Genomic DNA, 23011 nt, shown 5'->3' with positions numbered 1-23011 from the left:
GGATTGGTGCATCGTAAACATTTTATTAATAATTAATGTGTACTAGTGCGTCATCGAAATTTTTTCAATAATTAATACACGAAAAAAATTAATTAAAGAAAAATAGAAACTATTTTAGATTTTTTTTACTAAATGTACACTTTCATTTTGTATAGTAATTGTCGACAGTTAAATATTTTATGTAACTATATAACAATAAATATATTTGCCCATCAAAATAAAGCATTTACGAGAAAATAACAAAATATGTTAAACCACAAAAAGAAATTCTTTGATGCATTATTCTTAAAATTTGTATATCATAGTCGATCGATGGAGTAATAAGAAATCTATGTACGATAGGAAAAAATATGAAGAAGAAAGAGAGGATTATTTAATAACGTCTAATTATGATCAAAGGGCAATTTGTAGGTTTTATGAATACATGGGGTAATTTACCACTTGATCATAATTACAAGAGTGCAATATATGATAAAACCTGATAAAAAAAAAAGTGAGAATCAATGTTTTTATTTATACATTTTTGTTTTTGTTTTTAGTTTGCCAAAAAAACATAAGAATGCTGCAGAAATGTGGAAAACCCTAAGATAGAACTACTCTTTTTTTTTCCCCATGGCTGAAGAAAATAGACCTTTCTTCTTTTTCTTGGGGAGAGAGAGAGAGAGAGAGAGAGAGACGGGGGTTGGCTCTCCGGTAGGCAAGGCAATACGACAGAAACGGAAGGTTCATATTATGCAAGTGCTGAGTGCTTTGTTTGATGTTTCCTCAATCATGGTAGTTGCATGTTCCAATCTAAGCAGTAATGACCGATGAAGAGAGAAAAGAAAAAAAGCATATAAAAATATACTGCAACCGTTGATACCTTAACTTAAACGCCCAACAGCATAGGAAGGGGATGGCAACCTTTATCGTCATCTCTTGACAAATAACTCAAAGGGGACAAGAAGAAAGTAGGGCCCTACTGTAAATTGATTGATGAATACAACAACGCTAAGAAGATAAGTTACTGAGATTACCTGGAATTCCCAATAAAAAACGAAACAAAAGAAAACAATCATCCTGATGCAACCTATGTAGCCTACTACCGTAACAAGGATGGATGCAACAAGCCCAGCAAGAACTCTTTCCTTTTAACAAAAATAAGATGAAAAAAAATGCAGGCATGCAGGTAATAATCAGACATTTCAACAACTTTCAAAACTTATTTCCCCTCTTCTTCCCCAAGAGTCTAGACTCTAGAGTGAGAAGATGATAGCGCTTATTCTCCAACTCTAATCGAATAACTTCAACTCAGAACACCCTGTCAGTAAACAAAACCAGATATTAAGAGAAAAAGCCTAAACAAAATTAGGGTCATGGTTTTTTTTTTAGTTTTTTTTTTCAAGCACTCTCTCAAACGCTCAATCGTTCTTTGCTTGCCGATAAATCTGAACTATGCTCTACCTGTACGTATCTACCACATTATGCAGTCAGTCAGTGTCAAACTAGCCGTGAACTTCCTACGCTGTTCTCTGATACAATAACAATAGTGTATCCTGCCCTGAGCAAATAAACAAAAGAACGTCAAGTGTTCCTCTAGATTCAAAAGCCCATGCCTGCTGCCATTGCTGTGGATTCTTTCTCGTCCTTGGGATGTTCCACAACAACAGCCTCCGTCGTGGTTAAAAGAGAAGATACACTGCATCATCGTAGAAGCACTTGGTTGATGTATGACAAGTAATGTGAAATATATAGCGGAATCAGAGAAGCTGAATTTTATCAAGCCGTTACCTTGCAGCATCAACTAAAGCTGTTCTAATAACTTTCAGTGGGTCCATTATACCAGCCTTTATCATGTCCACATATTCACCTGGTACAAACGTCAATAAATAAAGAAAATAAGGAACCAAATTCTCGTCAGTTGTATTACATGTCACGGGTGAGAAAAGTCAACAACAATATCAAACCTTTAGCTGCATCATATCCTAGATCAGGGTTGTCTTGCTCCATTAGTTTACCAACAACAACTGCACCCTCAGCTCCAGCATTGGAAGCAATTGCCTGAACTGGTGCCTGCATGGAAACACCACCTGTCATAGGAAGTTTCCCAAAAAAATATATATATATATATATTTGCAGTCTTGGCATTCCATGAGACTACAACTGCCAACCTCAGCCTTCAATAGCAAAAACTAATCTGACAACATCAAAAAGCATCTGAGAATTCACAATGTCCATATATCAGACAGATAAATTGACTAATAACTTAAGAATAAACTAAACACAATAACCTGCTAGAGGAACAAACACAGGAAAAGCAAAACATGCATTAAAGTAAAACCGGGGAAACAGCCATAAGCACACAAATATAAAAAAAATCAACATTAACAGATAAGTGGTTTCATCCAAATATACTAAAAATAGCCCAAATACAGAAGGAATTATTGCCAAGATGGATTTGTACGTGGAGTCCATGATTTTTTCTCCCCAATACCCCTAATTCTCACGGAAGGCCAAAAAGGTAGAAATCATATGAGCACATATTTAGAAAATTCTAAGCAAAACGATATTCACTGAATCAAAATCATATCTCTGTATTTTAAGAACAATGAAAAACTCAAAGGTAAAATGACACTGATTGTATAGCTCCAAAATATTTAAGAACAATGAAATTTGTATGCAACAAGTTGGGACCTTGAGCGCATTCTGAATAATCTGAACACCAATCTTTTGATCAAAGTTGGAAGTTTGTAGGTTCTCCAGTTCCTTTGAAGCATAAAGAAGGGCAACTCCACCACCTGTACATGGAATGCTGGTTAATCACTACAAATCACTTTTCAAATGGAAGACTAAACAAGGCTTCAAAGATTTACCTGGTACAATGCCCTCCTCAACAGCTGCCTTCGTAGCGTTTAAAGCATCAGTGACCCTATCCTTCTTCTCACTGACCTCTGCTTCACTTGCCCCTCCAATCTGCAAAGAAGTCCATCACAATTTGCTGCACAGATGAATGCTAATCCTCATTTTGATAATGTCGATAAACCACGATGACTAAATAATTTTGTTAGCCTGTATCAAAGTTGTTTCAGATTATATTGCATGGGTACATTTTCCTTCAAAGGGAAATGGCACCTTCAAAACAGCGACTCCACCAGAAAGCTTAGCTAGCCTTTCCTGAAGCTTCTCCTTGTCATAATCAGATGTACTTAGTTCAATGGCAGAGCGAATCTGAAAACACCAAACAATGAGTATTACAAGATTATTGACATAACTACACTAATGTGGAACCAGACTATATGGTATATTGGCTGGAAAATGGCTCAGGATGAACCTCCTCGCATCTTTCCTCAATGGTCTTTTTGTCACCAGCTCCATCAAGGACAACAGTATCGTCCTTTGACACTGAAACCTGTCCATCCAGTACACAAGTTTTAATTGCAAAAGTAAAACAAAATGCTTACAAGTTCAACTCAGTGATTCCAAGAGTTCAAAAATCTTATATTTGGTTTATGTGCAGTCATTAAGGCTGTATATAGCATCTCCCTGCCCAAAGACCACAAGGCAAAGCACTGTGTACTAGGCTCACCTCTTTAACTGCATTAATTAGAAAGAAGAGAAAGTACCAATGCAACATAACTAACCTTCTTGCATGAGCCAAGCATATCTATTGTCACCTTTTCCAGGTTCAAACCAAGCTCATCAGTTATGACCTGCAATTTGTTTAAACAAAATAGACAAAAAACAAAGTAAATACATAGCAATTGTACGCCCCTAGTAAATCAAATCTACAGATTCACACAGAGAAGAATAATGATCTCTAGAGCAGCATATTAGTACTTACTTCGCCTCCTGTGAGAATGGCAAGATCCTGTAAATTGGCCTTTCTGTTTTCTCCATAACCAGGAGCTTTAATGGCACAAACCTAGAGGATCCATTCCACTTAGAGAAATAAACATTTAACAACAATGTACAAGGAATTGCCAATCATAATAATTATACAACAAACCTTAATTCCTGCACGAAGCTTGTTTAGTATCAAAGTGGCTAAAGCATCACTTTCAACATCCTCAGAAACAATCAGCAAAGGTCTTTGCCGCTGATGAAGAAAATCAAATTTGTTAATTAACAGCAGAGAATAACAAGAGTCTTTTAACGGGATCAAATATATTACCACCTTCAAGGCTAACTCCAGCACTTTTACCACAGCATTTATGCTTCCAATTTTCTTTTCATGGATAAGAATCAGAGGATCCTCCAATTCCTGTCAAAAGCAATGAATCAAACTGTTATCTTTAGGAAACGTCGTTTTCATCTATCTAGTGCGCCAATCCTTACTCAACATGAATCAACTTACGCATTTTTGATTCTTTTGATTGGTGACAAAGTAAGGTGAAATATAGCCCCTATCGAGCTTCATTCCTTCTACAACTTCCAACTCATTATATAGTGTTTTCCCATCCTGCAACCATTTAACAAGGAAATGAATACAAAGGCAAACAATCTTGCTGCTTCTCAAACCACATTACTTGGTCCACTGAAAAAATGGTGTCCTGCTTACTATTTCTAGGATATGCCAAAATCACATCCACTTCCCAAATGAAAATTATGCATTTAAGAATATAATTTCGTTCTCAGGAATTTACAGACAACCATAGGTATCAGTGCCACAAGCACCTAACTCAGGCTACAAACCAAACTTAGCCTACTTAAAATCCTGCCAAGCAAAAATAGGGCATTCATATTGAAAAGAATGGAGTAGAAGAACCATACAATTAATCGCAGTGGAAAAGGTTGGATGAGTAAAAGAAACAAATGTTTAGCTAGACAAGACGAGAGTATATTCATTCTTAGCTTCAAAGCAAACACAAGGCAGAATCAGCTCAGCAAGAGTTATTCCAGCCCGACTAGACATTTCTTAGTAATGCTAAGCCACCATATTACTACAGCAAGACGGCCACACTTTAGAACTTCAACATTTATGTTCACAATTAATAATGATAAAATTGTTGAAGATAACAATTGCACAAGGAGGAAGTAATCTCATGAGGTTCCAAAAAAGAAGCAAAGATGAGGCTACTTACAGCGATAGTAATAACACCTTCTTTGCCCACTCTTTCCATAGCCTTTGCTATAAGCTCACCAATCTCCCTTTCTCCATTTGCTGAAATAGTTCCAACCTTTTCAAATGCAACAGTGGTGAAATAGTAAATCATTCTGTAAGAAACTAGAATGCAACATTTTGTGTGAATCACAAACGTGTAAATTAGGATGTGCACAAAGAAAACCTGGGCTATTTCCTCAGATGTACTGATCATCCTAGCCCTGCTTTTCAAGTTAGTCACCACAGAATCAATTGCCATTGAGATCCCACGTCGTAAGTCCATAGGATTCATTCCAGCGGCAACTGACTTGCACCCTTCAGAATATATTGCACGTGCGAGGATTGTTGCACATGTGGTACCTGAAAAAATACCAAAGATGCTAGAACTGTCAAAAGAGTCATACACAACAATCAAGTCCAACACGCTTCAAAACAGAGCAATAAAGAAGTACCATCTCCAGCAACATCATTTGTAGCATTTGCAACCTGCTTTACAAGGCTAGCACCAATATTCTTTACTCTGTCTTTAAATTCAATACTCTTTGCAACAGTGACGCCATCCTTTGTCACTTTAGGGGTGCCGAAACTCTGTTCTAGAACAACATTGCGACCCTCGAAAGTATAAAAGCAAAATAGGTCAACCATTAAATGAAGCAAAAAGCATTGGCTTAATCACTTTTGACTGCATATTTTATGGACAAAGCAATAGGTACAAAACAACTAACTGCTGAAACGTCAAAGAAAAGAGAGAAAGACAGAGCAATAGTAAACCAGATTTACCCTTGAATGGCCATCATTGATATTCTTAAAGAACGTTTCTTCGGAAGAGACTCTTTTTTTTTGGGAAGGTGGGGAGGGATATCTTGGCTTAAGAAGGTGACTTCCAAAAGGCAACTCAACGTTGTCTAAGAATGAAAATTGCAGTCCAAGACAATTAAAAAAAACAAAGATAAAAAAGTTGCTTACTTTAGGACCCATTGTGGCTTTAACAGCATCAGCGAGCTCGTCAACACCCTGTAGCATCAGGGACCGTGCTTCCACTCCAAATAGAATGTCTTTCGCAGCATAATTCCTAATCCAAGCCAATCGACTTCCAACCTATAACCAACCCAGAGAATAATAACACCCCAAATAAGAAAATTTAACAAGTCCTCGTATCCATCCACAGGTAAAGGTGAATTCTTGAGGGATTAAAAAGGGTTCGGTTCAACAATGGAGAACGCATACCTGTTGAGTAGCATTCCTAGCAACACTACAAATTCGAAAAAAGAAAATGCCCCAGACAAAAAATCAGGAAACAGCAAAAAAAAGTGAGCAAATTTTAATGGTACTACAGGTAATAGTAAAATAATTTGTTTACCAGGCTTTTGAAACCAGATTAGCAGCCAACCGATACATTGCAACGAGCCCCCAGAAGCAATCTCACTACTAAATGCTTGCTTTCTTTTTTTCTTATTTTTTATTGTGTTCCTCTCTTTTGGGTGGAGGGGAGACGGAGAAAAGCGAGGACAAAAGGAAAATAGGCCGTCCTGGAGGGTTTAGGGTTTAAGAATTTTAATTGAACTAATAACAATAATATAATGGGTTATTATCACTTTACCCCTTTAAACTATATCACTAATATCAGTTTACCCCCTAACGTTATCTTTTAGTCACTTTACCCCATAAATAATTCAGCTTAACATGTTAAGAAATTTTGAACAAAAATACCCTTTTATTTTATAGCATTATTACATTGTTATTATCACTTTATTCGTTTAGATTATAGTCATACAATCACTTTAGTTCCTAACATTATTTTCTAGACATTTTATCTCATCGTTAATCTAACATGTTTTATTCCCATAAGTAATTCAACTCAACATGTTAAGAAATTTTAGACCAAAATACCCTTTTATTTTATAGCATTACTACATTATTATTATCACTTTAGTTCCTAATATTATTTTCTAGACATTTTACCTCATCGTTAATCTAACTAGTATGGTAAAATTTTTTTAAATATATTTACCCTTTTTATATATAATTAAAAATAAAAAAGTTGGAATGGTTATTCTTTCTTTTTTTCACTTTAAGATATCGAAAAACATAAAAATAAAAGGATTTTCTCAAATTTTCTTTTTTTAAAATTTATTAATACTATGAAAAGAAAAGGAGATAAGAAAGAATTAGACAAAAAATTAGATTTTGCAAAAAAAAAATAAAGAAAAGTCTAACATTATCATATTACTTTAAAGTTGTCGAGATTAGGATTGGAATTTGGTGGTAAATAAAAAAGTGAAATAATTTTAAAATAATAAAATCATTTAATTCTTTCTTATTTGTAATTTTTAAAAAAAGAATTGAGCTTTCTCTCTCCCTCTCCCTTTCCATCTTTCTATTTTTTTTTTCAATATGAATAAGATTGCCAAAAAGAAAGAAATTAATATTTTAACTTTGTTTCTTGATATTAAAAAGGAGAAGAGTCACTTTAAATTTTTTGTTATTTTTATTATGCAAAAAGGAAGGTATTTTCTTCTAAAACTTTTTAACTTGCTAAGTTGGTTTAATGGTAAAATAAATTGCCTAAAAAAAACTGTAAGGGGTAAAGAAACTATATTTTATAGGGATAAAGTGATAATAATTTTAAGAGTTAAACATATCTATTCACTTTAATTAACAAATTCCGTTAAGTTTGACCGTTAGTCTTGCGGATAAAGTGAGTAAAAGATAACGTTAATTGAGAAATTGATAATAGCACCAAACGTTAAGGGGGTAAAGTGATAATAATCCTAATATAATGGGATAATTTTCCGTACCTTCCCCGTGACCGTGACCAAGAGGTTCATCATAATTGCAGCTGGTTCTTCTCAGGTTTCAAAAATTACACTTACACCCCTTAGGTCCAATTTTTGAGTAACGAAATAAACCCATAATGCTCAGGTAAGCAAATTATCTATCCAAATTTCCAAAGTTACCCTTCAGCTATTAAAAATAGAGAATGTTGCTTCTTTATCATTTAGTTTTTCTCGTTACAAGATCCATTAACCAACAATCCTTTTTTTCTAATCACGCAATGGAAGGTGAAACTTAAGAAGTAGAGAGGGAGTATGGAATTTAAATCTATGATCTCTAATTTGACCAACAACCTTACTTCTGAAGTGTCCACTCAAAAGTCTTAGTAATTGATACTAGAACAACTACTTGTCCCACCAACAACTTTGGTTCACCCTAAAAAAATTGCTAAACCAATAGTAAAACTACTATAAACAAAACATAAAGATTATATTGGAAAAAACACAAGAAACAAATGTATCAGTAATTCATGAGGGGGGAGGGAATGTCAAGTTAGGTGGTAAAATGGAATTGTAAATAAGAGATCTTTGATTCAAATTCTCTTGCAGTAAAAAAGGTAATTCATAAGACCCATAGGTTTCAAGTATGGTTTCAATTTTTCCAATTATGATTTACATATGCTATTATGCTTGATTATTTGTGTTTTTCCATGTGATTTTGTTGGTGAGGATAGAGAAAGAAAGGGTGGGTTAGGATAAAGGAAGTGGAAAAGAGTCTAAAATAGGATGGGAGTTGGAGATCGATATGATTTAAAAGCAACATTCTTTTATTATTTTTTTTTTTTTCCCATTTCAATTTTTTTTGTACATTTTACGTTAAAAGTATTCTTCAGGGATATTATGGTAACTTTATCCTATCAAGGAAGGAGAGTGTTAACCTCAGGGGAGGCATGTAAAATTATCCCTAATAATTTGAAGAAGAAATAAGGAATACCGTGCGTTGCTTGCCTTTTTTTTTTTTTTTTTGGCTTGGTTTCCAAGGTGTTTGCCGACCATTTGTAGCCGGGTCACCCGCTCCACAACGGTACCTCTTACTCTGCGTAGAGGCAAATAAACCCCAAAGGACGCTGGCGGATGGTTCGAATTCCCTCTCTCTACTTCCCTCGCCCATTAATTTCTATTGGATACCGATTCAAAACTATTCTCATTAGGAAACGGTCACTATTAGACGTATGCACTGAAGTTACAACTTAATGGTAATCGTTTATTTGACAACAATTCTTCAAGTCATAATGCTTCGAAGATCAATGTGATCGTTCTCATAAATGTACGTCACATCTCTTCACATTATGAATCCCTCGTATACTTCACTGAGAAAAGAACAATTAGGGCTCATTTGGTTTATGAAGATCATGAATACAAAGGGAAAAAAAAAGGCAGTTAGGAGCATGGTTCAAAGTCATGGTCGCGATTGCCGTTTGGACAGTTCCACATCGATCTTGACATATCGGTTACGGTCTCAATGAGACATAAATTTTAAAATATTTAATATTCTAAAAATTGTGAATAATATAAAAAAATATAATAAACAAAAATAATAAAAAAATAGCAAAAATAATAAAAATTCGAGTTGACTTGAGCTGATTCGAAACGACTCGACTATTACTCGACTGTTTCTATCCTTCTCGAAGACATCTCGGTGACTCGATCAAGTTTTTGGCGATCCATTATCTCAAAATTATCTCATCCCGAAATCGTATCAGAGAATTCCATTTCGGTGACGACTCGATTGAGTCTTTGAACCATCGTGAGAAGAACTCATCTGACAAGAGTGTATTATTAACCCTCCTCCTTTCCATACTCCTTCATTTTCAGACGTTAATGATTCGCCCAATCAGTGGCAAACCATGACAACAGGATGAAATAATCTTCTTTAGCGAGAGTTAGGATATTTACCTCAAAACAAGTTGATTAGATGATAATACGACTAGAACTTTGTACACCTTTTTAACCAATTTTAGTCACTTAGGTTGAGAAGGGTAATCTCTGTTACAACAAGCTCTAGCAGTCATAGCCGTGAGCAAGACGGACAACATTCTACCATGGTTCACAATAATTCACAATTGGTAAATCATAAATGGCTTCCCGCGGGAAATATAATACATGGACAGCTGATGCTCTGAAGCTATCTGCACTGCCACTCCAGGTCATTCGAGAAAACGGTTCAGAAAGTATGGAAGAATACATACTACTAACAGACAACCATAGTAACACAAGTAGAAAGATGGAATATGTATCATCTGCTGACAACACGCAGATTCCAGGTTTTATTCGTCAATAACAGTCATCCATAGCATAGACTCTTAAAGGCTAAACTTTGGTAAAAGCACATGGTAAATCCAAGATCCCAAAAAATTGTGAATTTCATTACTGGCGTCTGTACATTCTAAAAAGGTTGTTTCCCAAACCAGGCACTCTCCTCAACTCAATCAAATAAGTCAAAAATGGAAAATAAACCTTATACATAAAAAATACAGAATAGGCCCACCCTGCAAGAGAATTATATCACACAATTTACAAAATGAACAACCAAAATTAAATTTCCGCACCAACCAAGAGCACGTTGCAGTTAATCATGCCCAGCATCAATAGGAGCACCTGTCCTGGCTTGTGATATTCTGTTTGCATAGATAGTTACTAATCGCAGTTGAGTACTGTTCAGCCCCTCCAAATGTGGAAGAAACGCTTTCCCCAGCATGATATAGATGTCAACAAGACAGAACACAACAGTCTGCCACCAAGGATGAAATACAAATGTTAAAAGGAAGCTATTAGAAAAGAATCTACATACATTTTCAACAAAAAAGACGGCGTGAACAAGCTTTCTACTCCAGCAACCTAAGGCAAATCGACAATCTACACAACTACACAATGAACAGAGACAATCCGCCACAAACAAAATATCCCAGGAGAAATAAAGCCAACAGTAGAAATGCCCCCATAATGCACAAGAGAGTTTTTGACCTCAGCCAAGATTCATTAAGAATGAGTACTCATTTTACCCCAAAGTTTTCCATCTTTTTCAAAAAGTAACACCCATCAGTCATCCCACATGTCGCATCTTGAAAGCCAACCATCTAGCCCTACTTCAATCATTACCCAGCATCAAAGATCCTAGCTTAGAAATAAACCAATATTCTTCTCTTGTAGGGATTTTCAGATTAAAGGGTTGGTTAATGATGAATGATGCCTGAATTAAGTTTCCTTACTTGCAAAACTACTTGCTAGATCAGCTGACGGAAAATACTCACTAGCTCAGCTGACGGAGTTCAAAAGGTCGCTAGACGATATTCCAAATCCAAAAATGAAAAGCTTGCTAAACAGAACACTAGTTACCTTACGAACATCAGCGCTCTGGTTGCCAAAAGCATCAAAAAGTGCAGGCAGAAATGAAGATAACTGTCTCATCAAATCTTCTTGTGACAGCCTCCCGACAAGCTGCAAAACAGACGGAGCCAGATCAAATAAACCACACAAGCAAACAATTTCAACTTTTCTCTCATTAAGACATTTTGTATTTGATATAGCCATTTCTGCAAGCATGTTATCATTAAGAAGCAGCTGTCTCTTGTATAGATTGTGTATTAATCTACTATAACAACATTTATTCAACATTTCTTCTGATACAAGGACAAATTTGACTGGATTCAAAGGAAGGCTTCCTAGATATAGAACACTCAAGTTGAGAACTATGACTAAATTTCAAATGCCATTGGTGTACATCCAACTAAACTGATTAACAAAGACACAGCAAATGAGTCTCGACTTCCAAAACAAACTTTGCTGATAACCACCAAGAATATGAACACTGCAGCTATCTTACAGGATCAGCCATGCCAGAACAAACACAAATTTCCTCCATTTGTGACACAGACTCTCCAAGTAACTCTCCTAGGTTTCAACTCCCCTAAAAGCCACCCCATAAAGGCCAAAACTTAGGTAGACCCAGTCTTCAAGGACCCAATAGCTCAGATTGTGCCACACCACTTCACCAAGTGGTGTGGCACAATCCGGGTCATTGGGTCTTCGAAGACCACCAAGTGGTGTGGCACAATCTGGGTCATTGGGTATTTGAAGACCAAGTCTACCCAAGTGTGAGCTCCCTATAAAACTATCCTGAACATGTACCGACACAAGTTTTGGTAGTTCACAATTCACATGACAGAAGCCAGCTTGTTGAACATATTTTGCAACAAAATGTCAGTGGTTAAGCTTATTGAAGGATACTTGTATGTCCGTGGAAATTGAAACCGCACAGTTCACACACATTTAGGCAACGAAGATGGGAAGAGATCCAAAAGAAGATGATAAACCATAAATAAAATTAATACCTTCGTCAAACAGTTTATGCAAGTGACGAGAGTTTTTTCATCTTCAGTAACCAGCAAAGGGACAATAACCTGCAAAAGAAAAGGTAAACCATGGAGCAAGCTCAAAGAACTAAACCAACCCAGTACAACCTGGAGGTGTTAAAAGCAAAGAACAATGTTATGACTTACGCTTAAACATCTAAATGGATCATACTGTGACAAGACTATAGTTAAACAATGCTCTGCTTCATTTGAAACCTGAAGCAAGAAGTTGCTATAAGACATGAACTATAGGTTACACAGAAAGAAATTGGCCAGAAAACACATTACTTTTGGAACAATATCTTTTGTAACGTGAAGCAGCTTTTCAATCACAATCTCAATGGAATCCTCCATGGCATGTTTCTAGAAACAACAAAGAAGTGTTAAGAAATGCAAATATAAGAATTCCACACTGAAAATGAACTTAAGCAAGGGAAACTTATGGTTTAAAAAAAAAAGAAGCTTAGACATGTCCACAAAGAACCTCAGGAAGGATTGGAATTGAACCTGATTCTTTAGCATTTCAACTACAAGGGAAAGAGCAAGTTCCCGGATTGACGAATCAGAATCGTCCAACACTTCCAATACAACTGTCAGAATCTGATTGAAATACTGCAGCATAACAAAGATCAATAAATAGTCAACAAGAAGATATCCCCCGAGAAGAAAGAAAGCGCGTCAAAGCAACAGGCTACCATCCATAAATCACATCCCTAGTGACAACCCATCCCCCCAAAGAAAAGAAATATTCTATCCTTAGTCTTTGACCCCGTTTAACTGGTTTGACTTTCGCAGCAAATTGAGGTAGAGCAAAACAAAATGATGTGAGATAACGCAAAAGAGAAAAGGTTGGTTTTCCTCGTGCATTTGGTTAAGTAGAAAATGTTTTGAGTGAGAATGCAAATTAATGCATGATGTCAAACATTCTAGCAACTAAAGTTCACCTAATCAAACATTCTAGCAACTAAAGTTCACCTACACATTCTGCAGAAAGATTAGATTGTTTCCACCAACTTCCCGATAGACCAAACAAAGAAACTTACTACTTAAAGTTTCTTTTCCTTCTCCATTCATTCAACCGGCACCTTCAGGTAGCATAAAGCTAAATCACCATCAACGCCAACATCCTGGTCTAAAACAAGCATTCCATATTTACTACATATAGATCTACATATAGATTCTCCACATCAATGTTTTAACTTCAATTACATTATCCAATAAGCCCAAAAACCATCACAATTTCCTCATTACTCTACATTCATGTTAAATTTAGTCACACTCTTCCTATATTTACTGCTCTGCATCAAATATCCTTCTCTTCATGCACTTGAACCATCATCGCTCACATTATCTTCCTTACCAGCAACTACAATTTCAGTGGAATTTGTGCAAGGCATTTCACTCTAAATTGTTTCTATTGAAACTTAAATCCATCTTGCCTAAATGCAAATGATAATCTACTGTCAAGAAAAACAAGGAACTATGACATGTAAACTTGTGAGGGAATCATTTACCTTGCTCCAAATAGATTCATCATTCGCTACAGAAACTTCAACTAACTGCTGAAGTGCATCACGCTTGTTTTTTGTAGGACTTCCATCATTCCCATTGCAAATCTACAGAAAAACAGATAACATAGTAAAGATGCAACATATGAGTTGAACTTCCAGTTTCAATTCTCCACAGAGAAATAAAAATGCTCAAAGACTAATTAGTACAGCTGCAAAAGTTCTTATAGTCCAAAATAAACTTACAAGATGAAGAATTTGAGGAATGCTTGGCCCTGTTTCTAAAGCAGAGTTTGGTTTTAAAGCTGCAACTCTTGGAGAATCATGTACCACTTGAAGTGATGTTTCAATATCAGCTGCCAACACATTCACCCTTTGATGGTTTGATCCAATTAACCCATTCAGGTCCGCACGAGGCGTTGAAGTAGCCTCTACATTAGCAGTGCTGTCAACACCTCCAATCTGATCCCTACTAGTCCATGATCCAATACTCTCACTGGTGGCATTGGCTATGTATTTCACATCCTTGGAATTAGAGGCCATGACATCATTGTTGGAACCAGTCTCTAGACCATTATACAAATATCCCTGAATTTCATCAGATGGTTGACTCACAGAGCCTGTGATATGAGCTAACTCTTTAGCAGAGCTCCACTTTCTACCCCCATCACTGTCGATTGAGCCTGAAGAATATCTTCCCAACAAAGGATTCTTCTTTGAGGCTCCAACATATCCCTCTTCAGAAGAAGTTCCAATGACATCAGAAGGATCATATAAAGACTTTGAGCGTTTCTTGTTCTGCAAAAAATTCATCAAGTCTACTTCTATACGTGGGGTGTACTGTTTAAGGGCTCTCCTCAAGGAATTTTGCTCTTCAACTGATAAGCTGAGAATAAAATTTAAAACTGCTACTGAATCAAAGTGGGTGTACACTGATATGATACATGTAATTGCTGCTTCCTTTAGTTTTGTATTTTTATCATGCACCAATGGCGTCAATTTTGCAAGCCATAGTTTTAGGATTCCACTATTACCAGAACCTTCAGTGTTAGATGCATGCTTGTTGAATGAACCAATTGCAAATTCAATAACAGCCAGTTTAGCTTTTGGAGAACGCTGTTCATCCAATGATCGAAGCAATGCTGGTAAAAGAGAATCTATACCATATGTCTTGCCAACGGTTTCCAATGTACTTGAGCAAGGTTGTCTTACTAATTCTTTTGGATCAATCAACCTAGAAAAAACATGGGGTAGTATTCTCTCAACATAACTCTCAAAGGGCTTTCTACAAGCTGGGATCAGATCTGCAAGCGTTGAGAGAGCAGCCTGTGCCACTTTATGATGAGGATCATCCAAATGCTGGAAAAACAATTTCATCACTTTCTCAAAACTCTGCACAATTTCTTGAATTCCACGTGGACCTTGCTGCAAGAGAGACCTCAGATAATTAAACGCAGCAACTCTTGCACTCCAATCAGAACTGGAACTGAGCCCCTCACTCAGTGCGTCATGGAGTGATGTAGGACCCTCAACAAAGTTAGACATGTCACCAAGTGAAAGCTGGCTGTCATCAAAGCTCCTTCTCCTGCCTGCTGACATTCGTCCAGCTGCATTCTTCCTCAAAAGCGGCTTTTGGAAATTGGGAACATAACTATTATGGGACTCCCTCAAATTGCCATCTCTATATGGTGTATCTGCATAATGTCTTTCAACATGAGAGTTCATAGTTCGCCTGGCTTCTCTAAAATCAAAATTCTCTTCCAGTAAACCTGTTTCATGCAGTTTTTCAACTTTCTTGGCTGAATACGATGAAATTGCTGACAATGACTCACTGCCTGCACCACCTCGGTATGATAGTCTACCTGAATCTCTGGAAGCCTGAATCTGAGAGATTATATCAGACATAACCAGGCCCCCATTGTGACTATTACTTTTTGACATTCCAGATGTTGTGTCCACTGCCAAAGCATTTGCGAGACTATTTGAAGCTGGCACAGCAAGAGGAAATGGCGGATCACGAGACGATGGTGGGTCAACTCCTGCACTAGGGGCAATAAGAGGCCAACCAGAAAATGTTAAACAGTAACTAGGGCCAAGCTTCAAATAGAAGATTCTTCAGAAACTAAAATGATGATTCAATCACAGCAAAGAACTTTTTACACTAAAAGCAACAAAATCTGTCACAACAAGAGAAGGAACAGAGAATTAAGTACCTAGATCCAAACTGGATGATCGGCTTTTTTCCGATAAATTTAGACCCCTGAGCATGCTTTCGATAGCAGTAACTTTCTCTTTGCTTGCATTTAGCACACTTTCAAGGCTACGTTCTGTGCTTTTAGACGAAGACTTAGACTGTGATAGAAAAAGCCCAGACGAGATAGATGTCCCCGAGGATAAGCTCGTGCTTCTATCCATCGCAACTATGGCAGAAGTTCCATAACCAGGTAGGTTGGAAGCAGATGAATGAGAGGTAAAGGACATATGCAAACTCCTTTCGCGAACAGAAGGAGAAGCATGACGCCTGTGGATGCCACCATCCTCATCGTTTATAATCTGTATGACAGCAAAGCTTCAGTAAAAAATCTTCAAAAGAAAAATTATAGTTTGGCATGCTCCAAAGTTACATACATACATAGATACACACACACACACACACATATATATTATGGTTTTAAGAAAAATGACAGTCTAGGAAATAGAAACACATACCCTTTGTATAGCAGGATCAAAGTACATGAACAAGCGACGGGAACGCTCTGGCCAAGTTTTTGCAAACATTCTAAAACATGTTCTTGCAGTTGATCTTACCTGTCAACTTACAGTATGTCAATACATGATAATGCTGCTAAACTTAAAAGAAAACAAAAGCTGAGCCACAAGCAACACTTTGCTGGTTCTATTATATGCCGATGACAAACAAATAACGATGGAAAAAAATTCAAGAACAAGGCCGGTTGTAGGAAGAATACATAAAGAATAAGCTGGACAAAGATCAATACCTCACTCATTGCATCTGCAACACAACATTTAATAAGCTCCTCATACACTTCAGCTGAGCGTTGTATTTCAGGGGCATCAGCCCAGTATTCCAATATCAAAAGTGAATATTCACAACACCTGACATTGTGAGAAAAGGTCCTATAAGCTCAAACAAGAACCCACAAATTCAACCCCTACCTTGGAGGAAAAACAGAATCTCACCTTGCACGAAGAACAGCACTGCGGTCATTTTTGGCAGAATCAGCTATTCGAAGAAGTGAACGAGAAACTTTGCAATTTCGCAACATCTAAATTTTGAGAAAAGAAGGATATGAATTAAAGAAATAAATTCAAGTACATGAGAAAAAGGACTAGCTTAAAGACTAGCATATAGAACATTACCGTTTTTATGCAGTTATCTGCAGATTCTGCAATGACTAGTACAGTTATTACAACAAGCTTGAAAAGCATCTGAAGTCAAAAAGCAATGACCAACGAATTAGATAGTGAAAAAACAACAATGATCAACAGCATAGAACTGTACTTACTGGAATGAACATCTCAGCACAAGCCTCAAAATCTCCCAAAAGCTCTTTCGATAAGAAACTTAATAGATGGCATGCCTAAAAAAGTGAGGAAAAAAAATATGATATAAGCTACAGCTCATCAATTAGTCATATTAGGAAAATAAGTTGAAGGTAATACATACAAAATTACTGTGACAATCATTTTCCAAAGGAAAATCATCCCAATTCTCAACCCATGGACTGTATGAAAGAAATGCAGACCATGGAAAATAATTTATGATCCATTTACACAATTTAAAGAGATACGCCCGATTATCAAGCAGTTTCCACAATCCAAAAGTAAAGCCCTAACAGTTTTATGACATTGCCAGAAAAGATACATACAACTATATACCTGGTATAAAATTTAAGTAGGTGATCCTCTTCAAAGATTTTAAATATTTCTCTATCTTTCTTAACCATTAAACTATGATGACCCATAAACATGACATTATTGGACAAATTTCTGGACAATTTTGTCTCAATAAGTGATTCATCTTCCATATCAGAAGATAGAAAAGGGTTATGTGACCAGACTATCAACTGGAAAGACATCTCCTAAAACATAGAAACTACAGATTGTCAGCTCCTTCCAGGTAAACAATGCTACAAACTTCCTTTTGGCCGTAAAGTATATCAGGAAATAATGCAAAAAGAAGTCATGGATGGAACAACTAATAATTTTTACGATACCTGCTTCACTATGCTAGATCTCCGATCAGATAATTGTGTACTAAGAGGCCCAACAAGTTGCTTTAGAAGCACTCGAAAGCATGGATAATCAGTTGCACCTGATAGAAATCAAATGAGATTGTAATACAAAATCCTAATCCTCCCAATGAAAATTACATCAGATCAATGCTAAATTTTCACAAGAATATACAGTTTGGGATATGCTAACTTTTAAAAACACTACATGTCATGCAATGCTTTGGAAGAAAAAATAGATTTGTGCCAGCTTATAGAAATACCATCAAAGGAGTAACTCCCACAAAAGTCATTATCTTAAAGATGGAATAAAGAATACCCCAAAAAAAAAGAAGCCTGTAACTACATGATTGTCAAACTTAAGCAACAAGCCCATCAAACTGTTCTTCGAGAAAATCTAAAGCCAACTGTTAAGGGTTCAACAGAAGATCAATACAACACTACCTCTTGACCTAAGTATAAGATAGCCACAACTTGCAAAGAAAATTTGTCTGTAATAACATTCTCACTGAAAGCCTAATAGCAATATATTATCAGTACGTAAATGTTAAGCAACATTTTTTCCTCAGCTCCAAATGCAAGACCCAAGTCAGAAACTTCTTAGTAACCCACTTTCATTGAAATACCAACACTAGATATGTAAACCAGCAACCGAAAAGGAAGGAGAGAGAGAGAGAGAGGTCAGAGTGTAGCCAGTTCTCTTCTAAAAAACTACAACAAACATATCGAGACTTCTGGTCCAAGACAGGTGCCTCTCATACATTAATAAATAGAATGCCCCAGCTTCTTTGGAGTGGTGAAATCCTTTTCCATTGCGAATACACAGATACACAGAGCAAGATATAAGAACAAATTTCTCTACCAAAATTCAAAATTCACAAGGGTTTACTTTTCATATTAGTTTTGCTGCTTTCCTATTAAAGAGTTGCAGAGAAAGGAGTAAAGGATGTCTTGTTCAGCAAACAAACCTCCAATTACAAGACCTTCGACTCTTTGCATGGCTGCAATTCGGATAGACCAATCTTTATCTGGTATAAGGGTAGAAGCAATCTTCTCAAATTCCCGAACCAACTCCTTCTCTGAGTAAACTTTGATGGGCTCTACAGGTTTTTCTGTGACATCACCATCACCTGCATAAGCAAAGGGCAAAGAAACAGATAATATGACATTCTACAAGGAATAAGGCGAACAATAAAAATGAAACAATTTGACACCACGCAACTCAATATATGTCATCCAATAAAAGTAAGCCTTTCATTAACATCATTATGCACTAACCTCCAAAGAGAGATACCTCACGTGTAGAACTCTTGGCCTTAGGACTGCTCTTTTTAGTACTAAGGTTGGCAGACTTGATCTCGCTAGCAGCATAATTACTCACAAGTCCATCAGCTGACCTTACTTTTGGCTCAATTCTCTCTAATCTGGCATTGATATCTTTTACCTACAGTCAGTTGTAATTAAAGAAGAGACACTTAGAAAACAAAAACAAGGACAACGTATTTAAGTCCTTCCATGTCATAATAGAAAATCCAAACCCACAAGGCAAAAACTGATGACAAACCACTAAAGCTCCTATTTGAAATACTAACAAGATACAGATCGAGCTACATAATACCATTGTTGCAGGAAGATTTTGACGCTGAAGCTCATCACGAAATTGAGGACCAATCTGATTATACATCTCCTGAAGAAGGAAATGAAGTGAAATTAATGCATCATGATCAGTCTATTGCTTGTTAAGACATGAGCAAATGGTGCCTTCTTCCAGCACAAGAGACAGGAGTACTACCTCAGCAAGCTCAAATAATGGGGGGTTTAAAATCACTCCAAGATGTTAAAAAAGATTTTAAACATGCAATTCAGCTACCTCAATACATGATATAGCCGCTTCACGCACAGCAGGATTTGGGTCATTCAGCATGTACAAAATCTGAACAAACATAGCAGAAACTTTATTTTAATTTTCTGTACTTGAAAAACTTCACCGCATATATTAGTTCTAAAATATACAACCAAATAACACGTTGTAGTAAAGGTTATCAAGAATAATAATTCCATACAGGAGGAAGAATAGCACGTTGAAGCGGAAGCTCAGTGGATGCGAAAAGACCAATTGCTGAGGTGACTGTACGTGCAAATTCTTCTCGTACTCTCCAGCTCTTATGTGTCCAAGCATAAGACCCCGCTCTTTCAACAATAATTGTTGGTGAAGAAACCTATTACAGGATAGCAATTATTCTTCAAAAGAATTTAAATCATAACAGGAATCTCCAGCATCTGAAGAATGGTTCAAAGAACTGTAAACCAAAAGGGACTATTATCTAAGTAAACACAACAATAAACACTTGATATAGCAACAGCATCTGATGATAGACAGTATTGCAGTCTAAGTCATATTTTACAGGAATCTCCAGCAGTCCATAGCCTCACCATTCATCCTAACATTCGATCTTTTCATATTAATGCACATCAAAACTGTCATTTCCTCAGTTAATGAAGCAAAGACAATAGGGAAGTCGACAAGCATCCTTCAGTCCTGTAAAGTTCTCCCGAAAATTTAAAAGTAGCAACATGTATATTCTAACTGAAGCCATTATAAATGTACTTTTAAATATCAGTATCCAAATCTTTTATGGTCATAAAGATTCCATAGCAAACAAATTCAACTAAAATGCTAATTAAATAAAACATTAGTTTAATTCACAAAAACTATAGTAAATTCAACAGTTATTAAGAAAAACACTAGTTCACATTTTGGTTCAAATAAACCCAATATAGAGAACACAAGTTACTCTATTTCCAATTCCTAGTACCTAAATCCAGTACCCATTCTAAAACACCATAAACTAATTCGGTGAGGTTGAAGTAGATTTCGCCATCAGAACCAGATCAAAAATACCAGGATTACCAACAGCTCCCCGCCTTCCGGAGCAAAAGAAAACAACCAAAGGAAAAAAAAAAAGATTCTCTTTCCACAACACGCATCATCAACTTAGTTAGACAAGATTTAAGAATAGAGCTATCCGCATTGTCAATTTACTCAACTTTTTAATTAAATTATTCAATATATTCAGATACATCAGCCAACCACCAATTCCAACTAAGCTAATCCAGCAAAGCAAATACCCGCAAATTCACCAGCATCCAATGCTGAATTCAACGCCAAGCAAATTGCACGAAAACTCATTGAATTGATAAAATAGTAAATGAATTTAAACACCAATACCTCCATTAGAGTAAGTAAAAGCCGGCGAGCGGCGTCCCTAACCGGCTGTTTCGCATCTCCGAGTCTCTCAACAGCGGCAGGAACTAAGGCATTGAAATGAAGCTTCAAATGCTCACCGGAAAGTACCGCCGCAGAGGCGAGGGCTTGAAGAGCGCCCTGCGAAACCCTAAAATTATTATCTTTCAAGAGATCTAAGCAGGTATCAACAAGCGACGTAACTTCCGAGGAGGATAAGCTCTTCCTGGAAGCTTCTAAAAGTTGGTGAAGCCTCTCCACAGCCGCCATTCTCTCCTTGGTGTCCTTGGCACGCGCCAATTCCAGTGCCTCCTCCATCTTTTTGGAATTAAACTAGGAGTTATAAGTTAGGGCTCCGATCTGGTGCGACGAATATCAGATCTGAGTGGGAATGGGGACTATGGGGAAAGAGGGAACTCGGCGGAGCAGTGATGCAATGGAGAAGGAAAGTGAAGAAGACAGTGTGAGTGAGTGAGTGAGTGAGTGAGTGTGTGAGAGAGAGAGTAGCAGTATGTGCTGTGTGGTGTAAGAATTTGGGTGAGGAAAGGGATGTGCTAGATTGACGGAGGAGCGGATGCAGGATTAGAGTGGGAGGCTGATCTGTCAATGTTGTTGGAGCAGTTGGGAAAATCTTTTACTCTCTAACCACGGACCCTGGGGGGATAACTCAGGAAAACACCAAACGTTTTTTAGGAAGTTCAGTGACAGTAGCAGTTCTATTTTACTGGTACGCTATCTCAAAGCGGAATTTGTTAGAGTAACATGTGGGTTATCCCGATGGGGTTCTGTTTGAGGCCTTCTGCAGTTCAGAAACGACTACGTAAATTTGTTTTTGTTTCACAAGAAACAAAAAATTCCTCATCGGAGCCGTATTTGTTTGCTTTCATTTCTCTGGTTTCCTGAAGCGAATGTTTTGGGGCAAAAGTTGCATGCTTGCCGGATTTCATTTATTCATTTGTTATTGGACGTTATGTTTACAAAGATTTCATTTCACTCGTGAGTGAAGGTGATATATAATTCAAATATATTAAATTTAATATTTAACAATTCAATAACTTAATAGATTCAATTTTTAGATTTCATATTTCAAATTTCAAATTTTAATTTTATCAAACGAACCCTAATTGGGAGGATTCATACTAATACATTTTCAAAATGAAGACATACAGCTTTTTCTCTGTTTTATAGCACCTCATTAGAGCTGATAACCAATTCCAAATCCTAATGAGTTATACATGGCCTTATTAATTTACTTGCTCGTATCATAAATATATATATATATTATTTCGTATACATTATATTCAAAAAAATGTTACAGTATTTAAAAAAAAAAAGTATCCCAAATAATTTCCTATCAAAACATTGCTTGTCACAATCAAAAGACGCATCTAAATAGAGGTATTTATATAAAAAAAAACTGAAAAATCAGTCGATCTAATTTAGATCGGATTTCAAATTTCACTGCAATGGAATTCGAAAAAAAAATCAAAATATGATATTCTGTGAAATAATTTGGCAATGGATATTAAAAGTATATAACTGAATTACTGATTATCATCGGACGAATTACCGAAATTTTTATAATATAATGTTATATATGTGCGTCCGTGTACGTATGTATATTAGTTATATATATTACTAAATATAAGAGTAAATCTTAATCCTATTACTAGATACTAATTAGCTCATTTAAATATAACTATACCTGGAAGTCAAATTTTGATGGAAGTTGACACATAG

At 36.4% G+C, this 23011-nt stretch overlaps 2 protein-coding genes across 4 annotated transcripts; both read right to left on the bottom strand.

Annotated features, from left to right (window-relative positions):
- Window positions 1-960: 960 nt before the first annotated feature.
- LOC113752009 (chaperonin CPN60-2, mitochondrial-like) lies at window positions 961-6579 on the bottom strand. Of its 3 annotated transcripts, XR_003464867.1 has the most exons (19): window positions 6441-6579; window positions 6308-6332; window positions 6047-6178; window positions 5533-5692; window positions 5265-5440; window positions 5061-5156; window positions 4334-4438; window positions 4151-4240; window positions 3986-4075; window positions 3821-3901; window positions 3621-3689; window positions 3311-3388; window positions 3112-3207; window positions 2853-2952; window positions 2674-2777; window positions 1947-2052; window positions 1771-1849; window positions 1444-1678; window positions 961-1300 (listed from the first exon to the last, which is right to left on the bottom strand). XR_003464867.1 is itself a non-coding variant. In XM_027296154.1 (18 exons), exons 1-18 carry the CDS (start codon window positions 6476-6478, stop codon window positions 1582-1584), a joined length of 1722 nt encoding a protein of 573 aa, XP_027151955.1. In that variant the 5' UTR covers window positions 6479-6579; the 3' UTR covers window positions 1307-1581. The 3 variants fall into 3 exon arrangements, 2 of the variants coding, with proteins under 2 accessions (XP_027151955.1, XP_027151962.1); XM_027296154.1 differs by lacking the exon at window positions 961-1300 and having other exon boundaries at window positions 1307-1678; XM_027296161.1 differs by lacking the exon at window positions 961-1300 and having other exon boundaries at window positions 1307-1678; window positions 4154-4240.
- A 3669-nt stretch (window positions 6580-10248) lies between these two features.
- On the bottom strand, window positions 10249-21896 carry LOC113762166 (CLIP-associated protein). The gene is made up of 21 exons (XM_027305479.1): window positions 21257-21896; window positions 20091-20246; window positions 19898-19960; window positions 19646-19714; window positions 19306-19471; window positions 18996-19157; window positions 18013-18110; window positions 17302-17376; window positions 17156-17224; window positions 16976-17061; window positions 16774-16891; window positions 16484-16582; window positions 15988-16327; window positions 14021-15813; window positions 13781-13882; window positions 12774-12878; window positions 12555-12629; window positions 12414-12482; window positions 12246-12314; window positions 11251-11352; window positions 10249-10645 (listed from the first exon to the last, which is right to left on the bottom strand). Exons 1-21 carry the CDS (start codon window positions 21587-21589, stop codon window positions 10484-10486), a joined length of 4311 nt encoding a protein of 1436 aa, XP_027161280.1. The 5' UTR covers window positions 21590-21896; the 3' UTR covers window positions 10249-10483.
- Between the last annotated feature and the right edge of the window lie 1115 nt (window positions 21897-23011).

Source organism: Coffea eugenioides, chromosome 1 (genome assembly GCF_003713205.1).
Source record: "Coffea eugenioides isolate CCC68of chromosome 1, Ceug_1.0, whole genome shotgun sequence".
Lineage (NCBI taxonomy): Eukaryota > Viridiplantae > Streptophyta > Magnoliopsida > Gentianales > Rubiaceae > Coffea > Coffea eugenioides.
Note: the sequence above shows the minus strand (reverse complement) of the source record. Positions and strands in the feature narration are given on the sequence as shown.

Excerpts from the sequence above, each read along its gene's own strand:
- LOC113752009 (XM_027296154.1), bottom strand. The coding sequence starts at position 6,478 with ATGTATCGGTTGGCTGCTAATCTGGTTTCAAAAGCCTG. Across the intron at positions 5,157-5,264 it reads CATCTGAGGAAATAGCCCAG|GTTGGAACTATTTCAGCAAA; the intron begins GTTTTCTTTGTG and ends GCATTTGAAAAG. Across the intron at positions 3,690-3,820 it reads CCATTCTCACAGGAGGCGAA|GTCATAACTGATGAGCTTGG; the intron begins GTAAGTACTAAT and ends AACAAATTGCAG.
- LOC113762166 (XM_027305479.1), bottom strand. The coding sequence starts at position 21,589 with ATGGAGGAGGCACTGGAATTGGCGCGTGCCAAGGACACCAAGGAGAGA. Across the intron at positions 17,225-17,301 it reads GTGCTGAGATGTTCATTCCA|ATGCTTTTCAAGCTTGTTGT; the intron begins GTAAGTACAGTT and ends TTTTGACTTCAG. Across the intron at positions 13,883-14,020 it reads TTCCTCAAATTCTTCATCTT|ATTTGCAATGGGAATGATGG; the intron begins GTAAGTTTATTT and ends GTTTTTCTGTAG.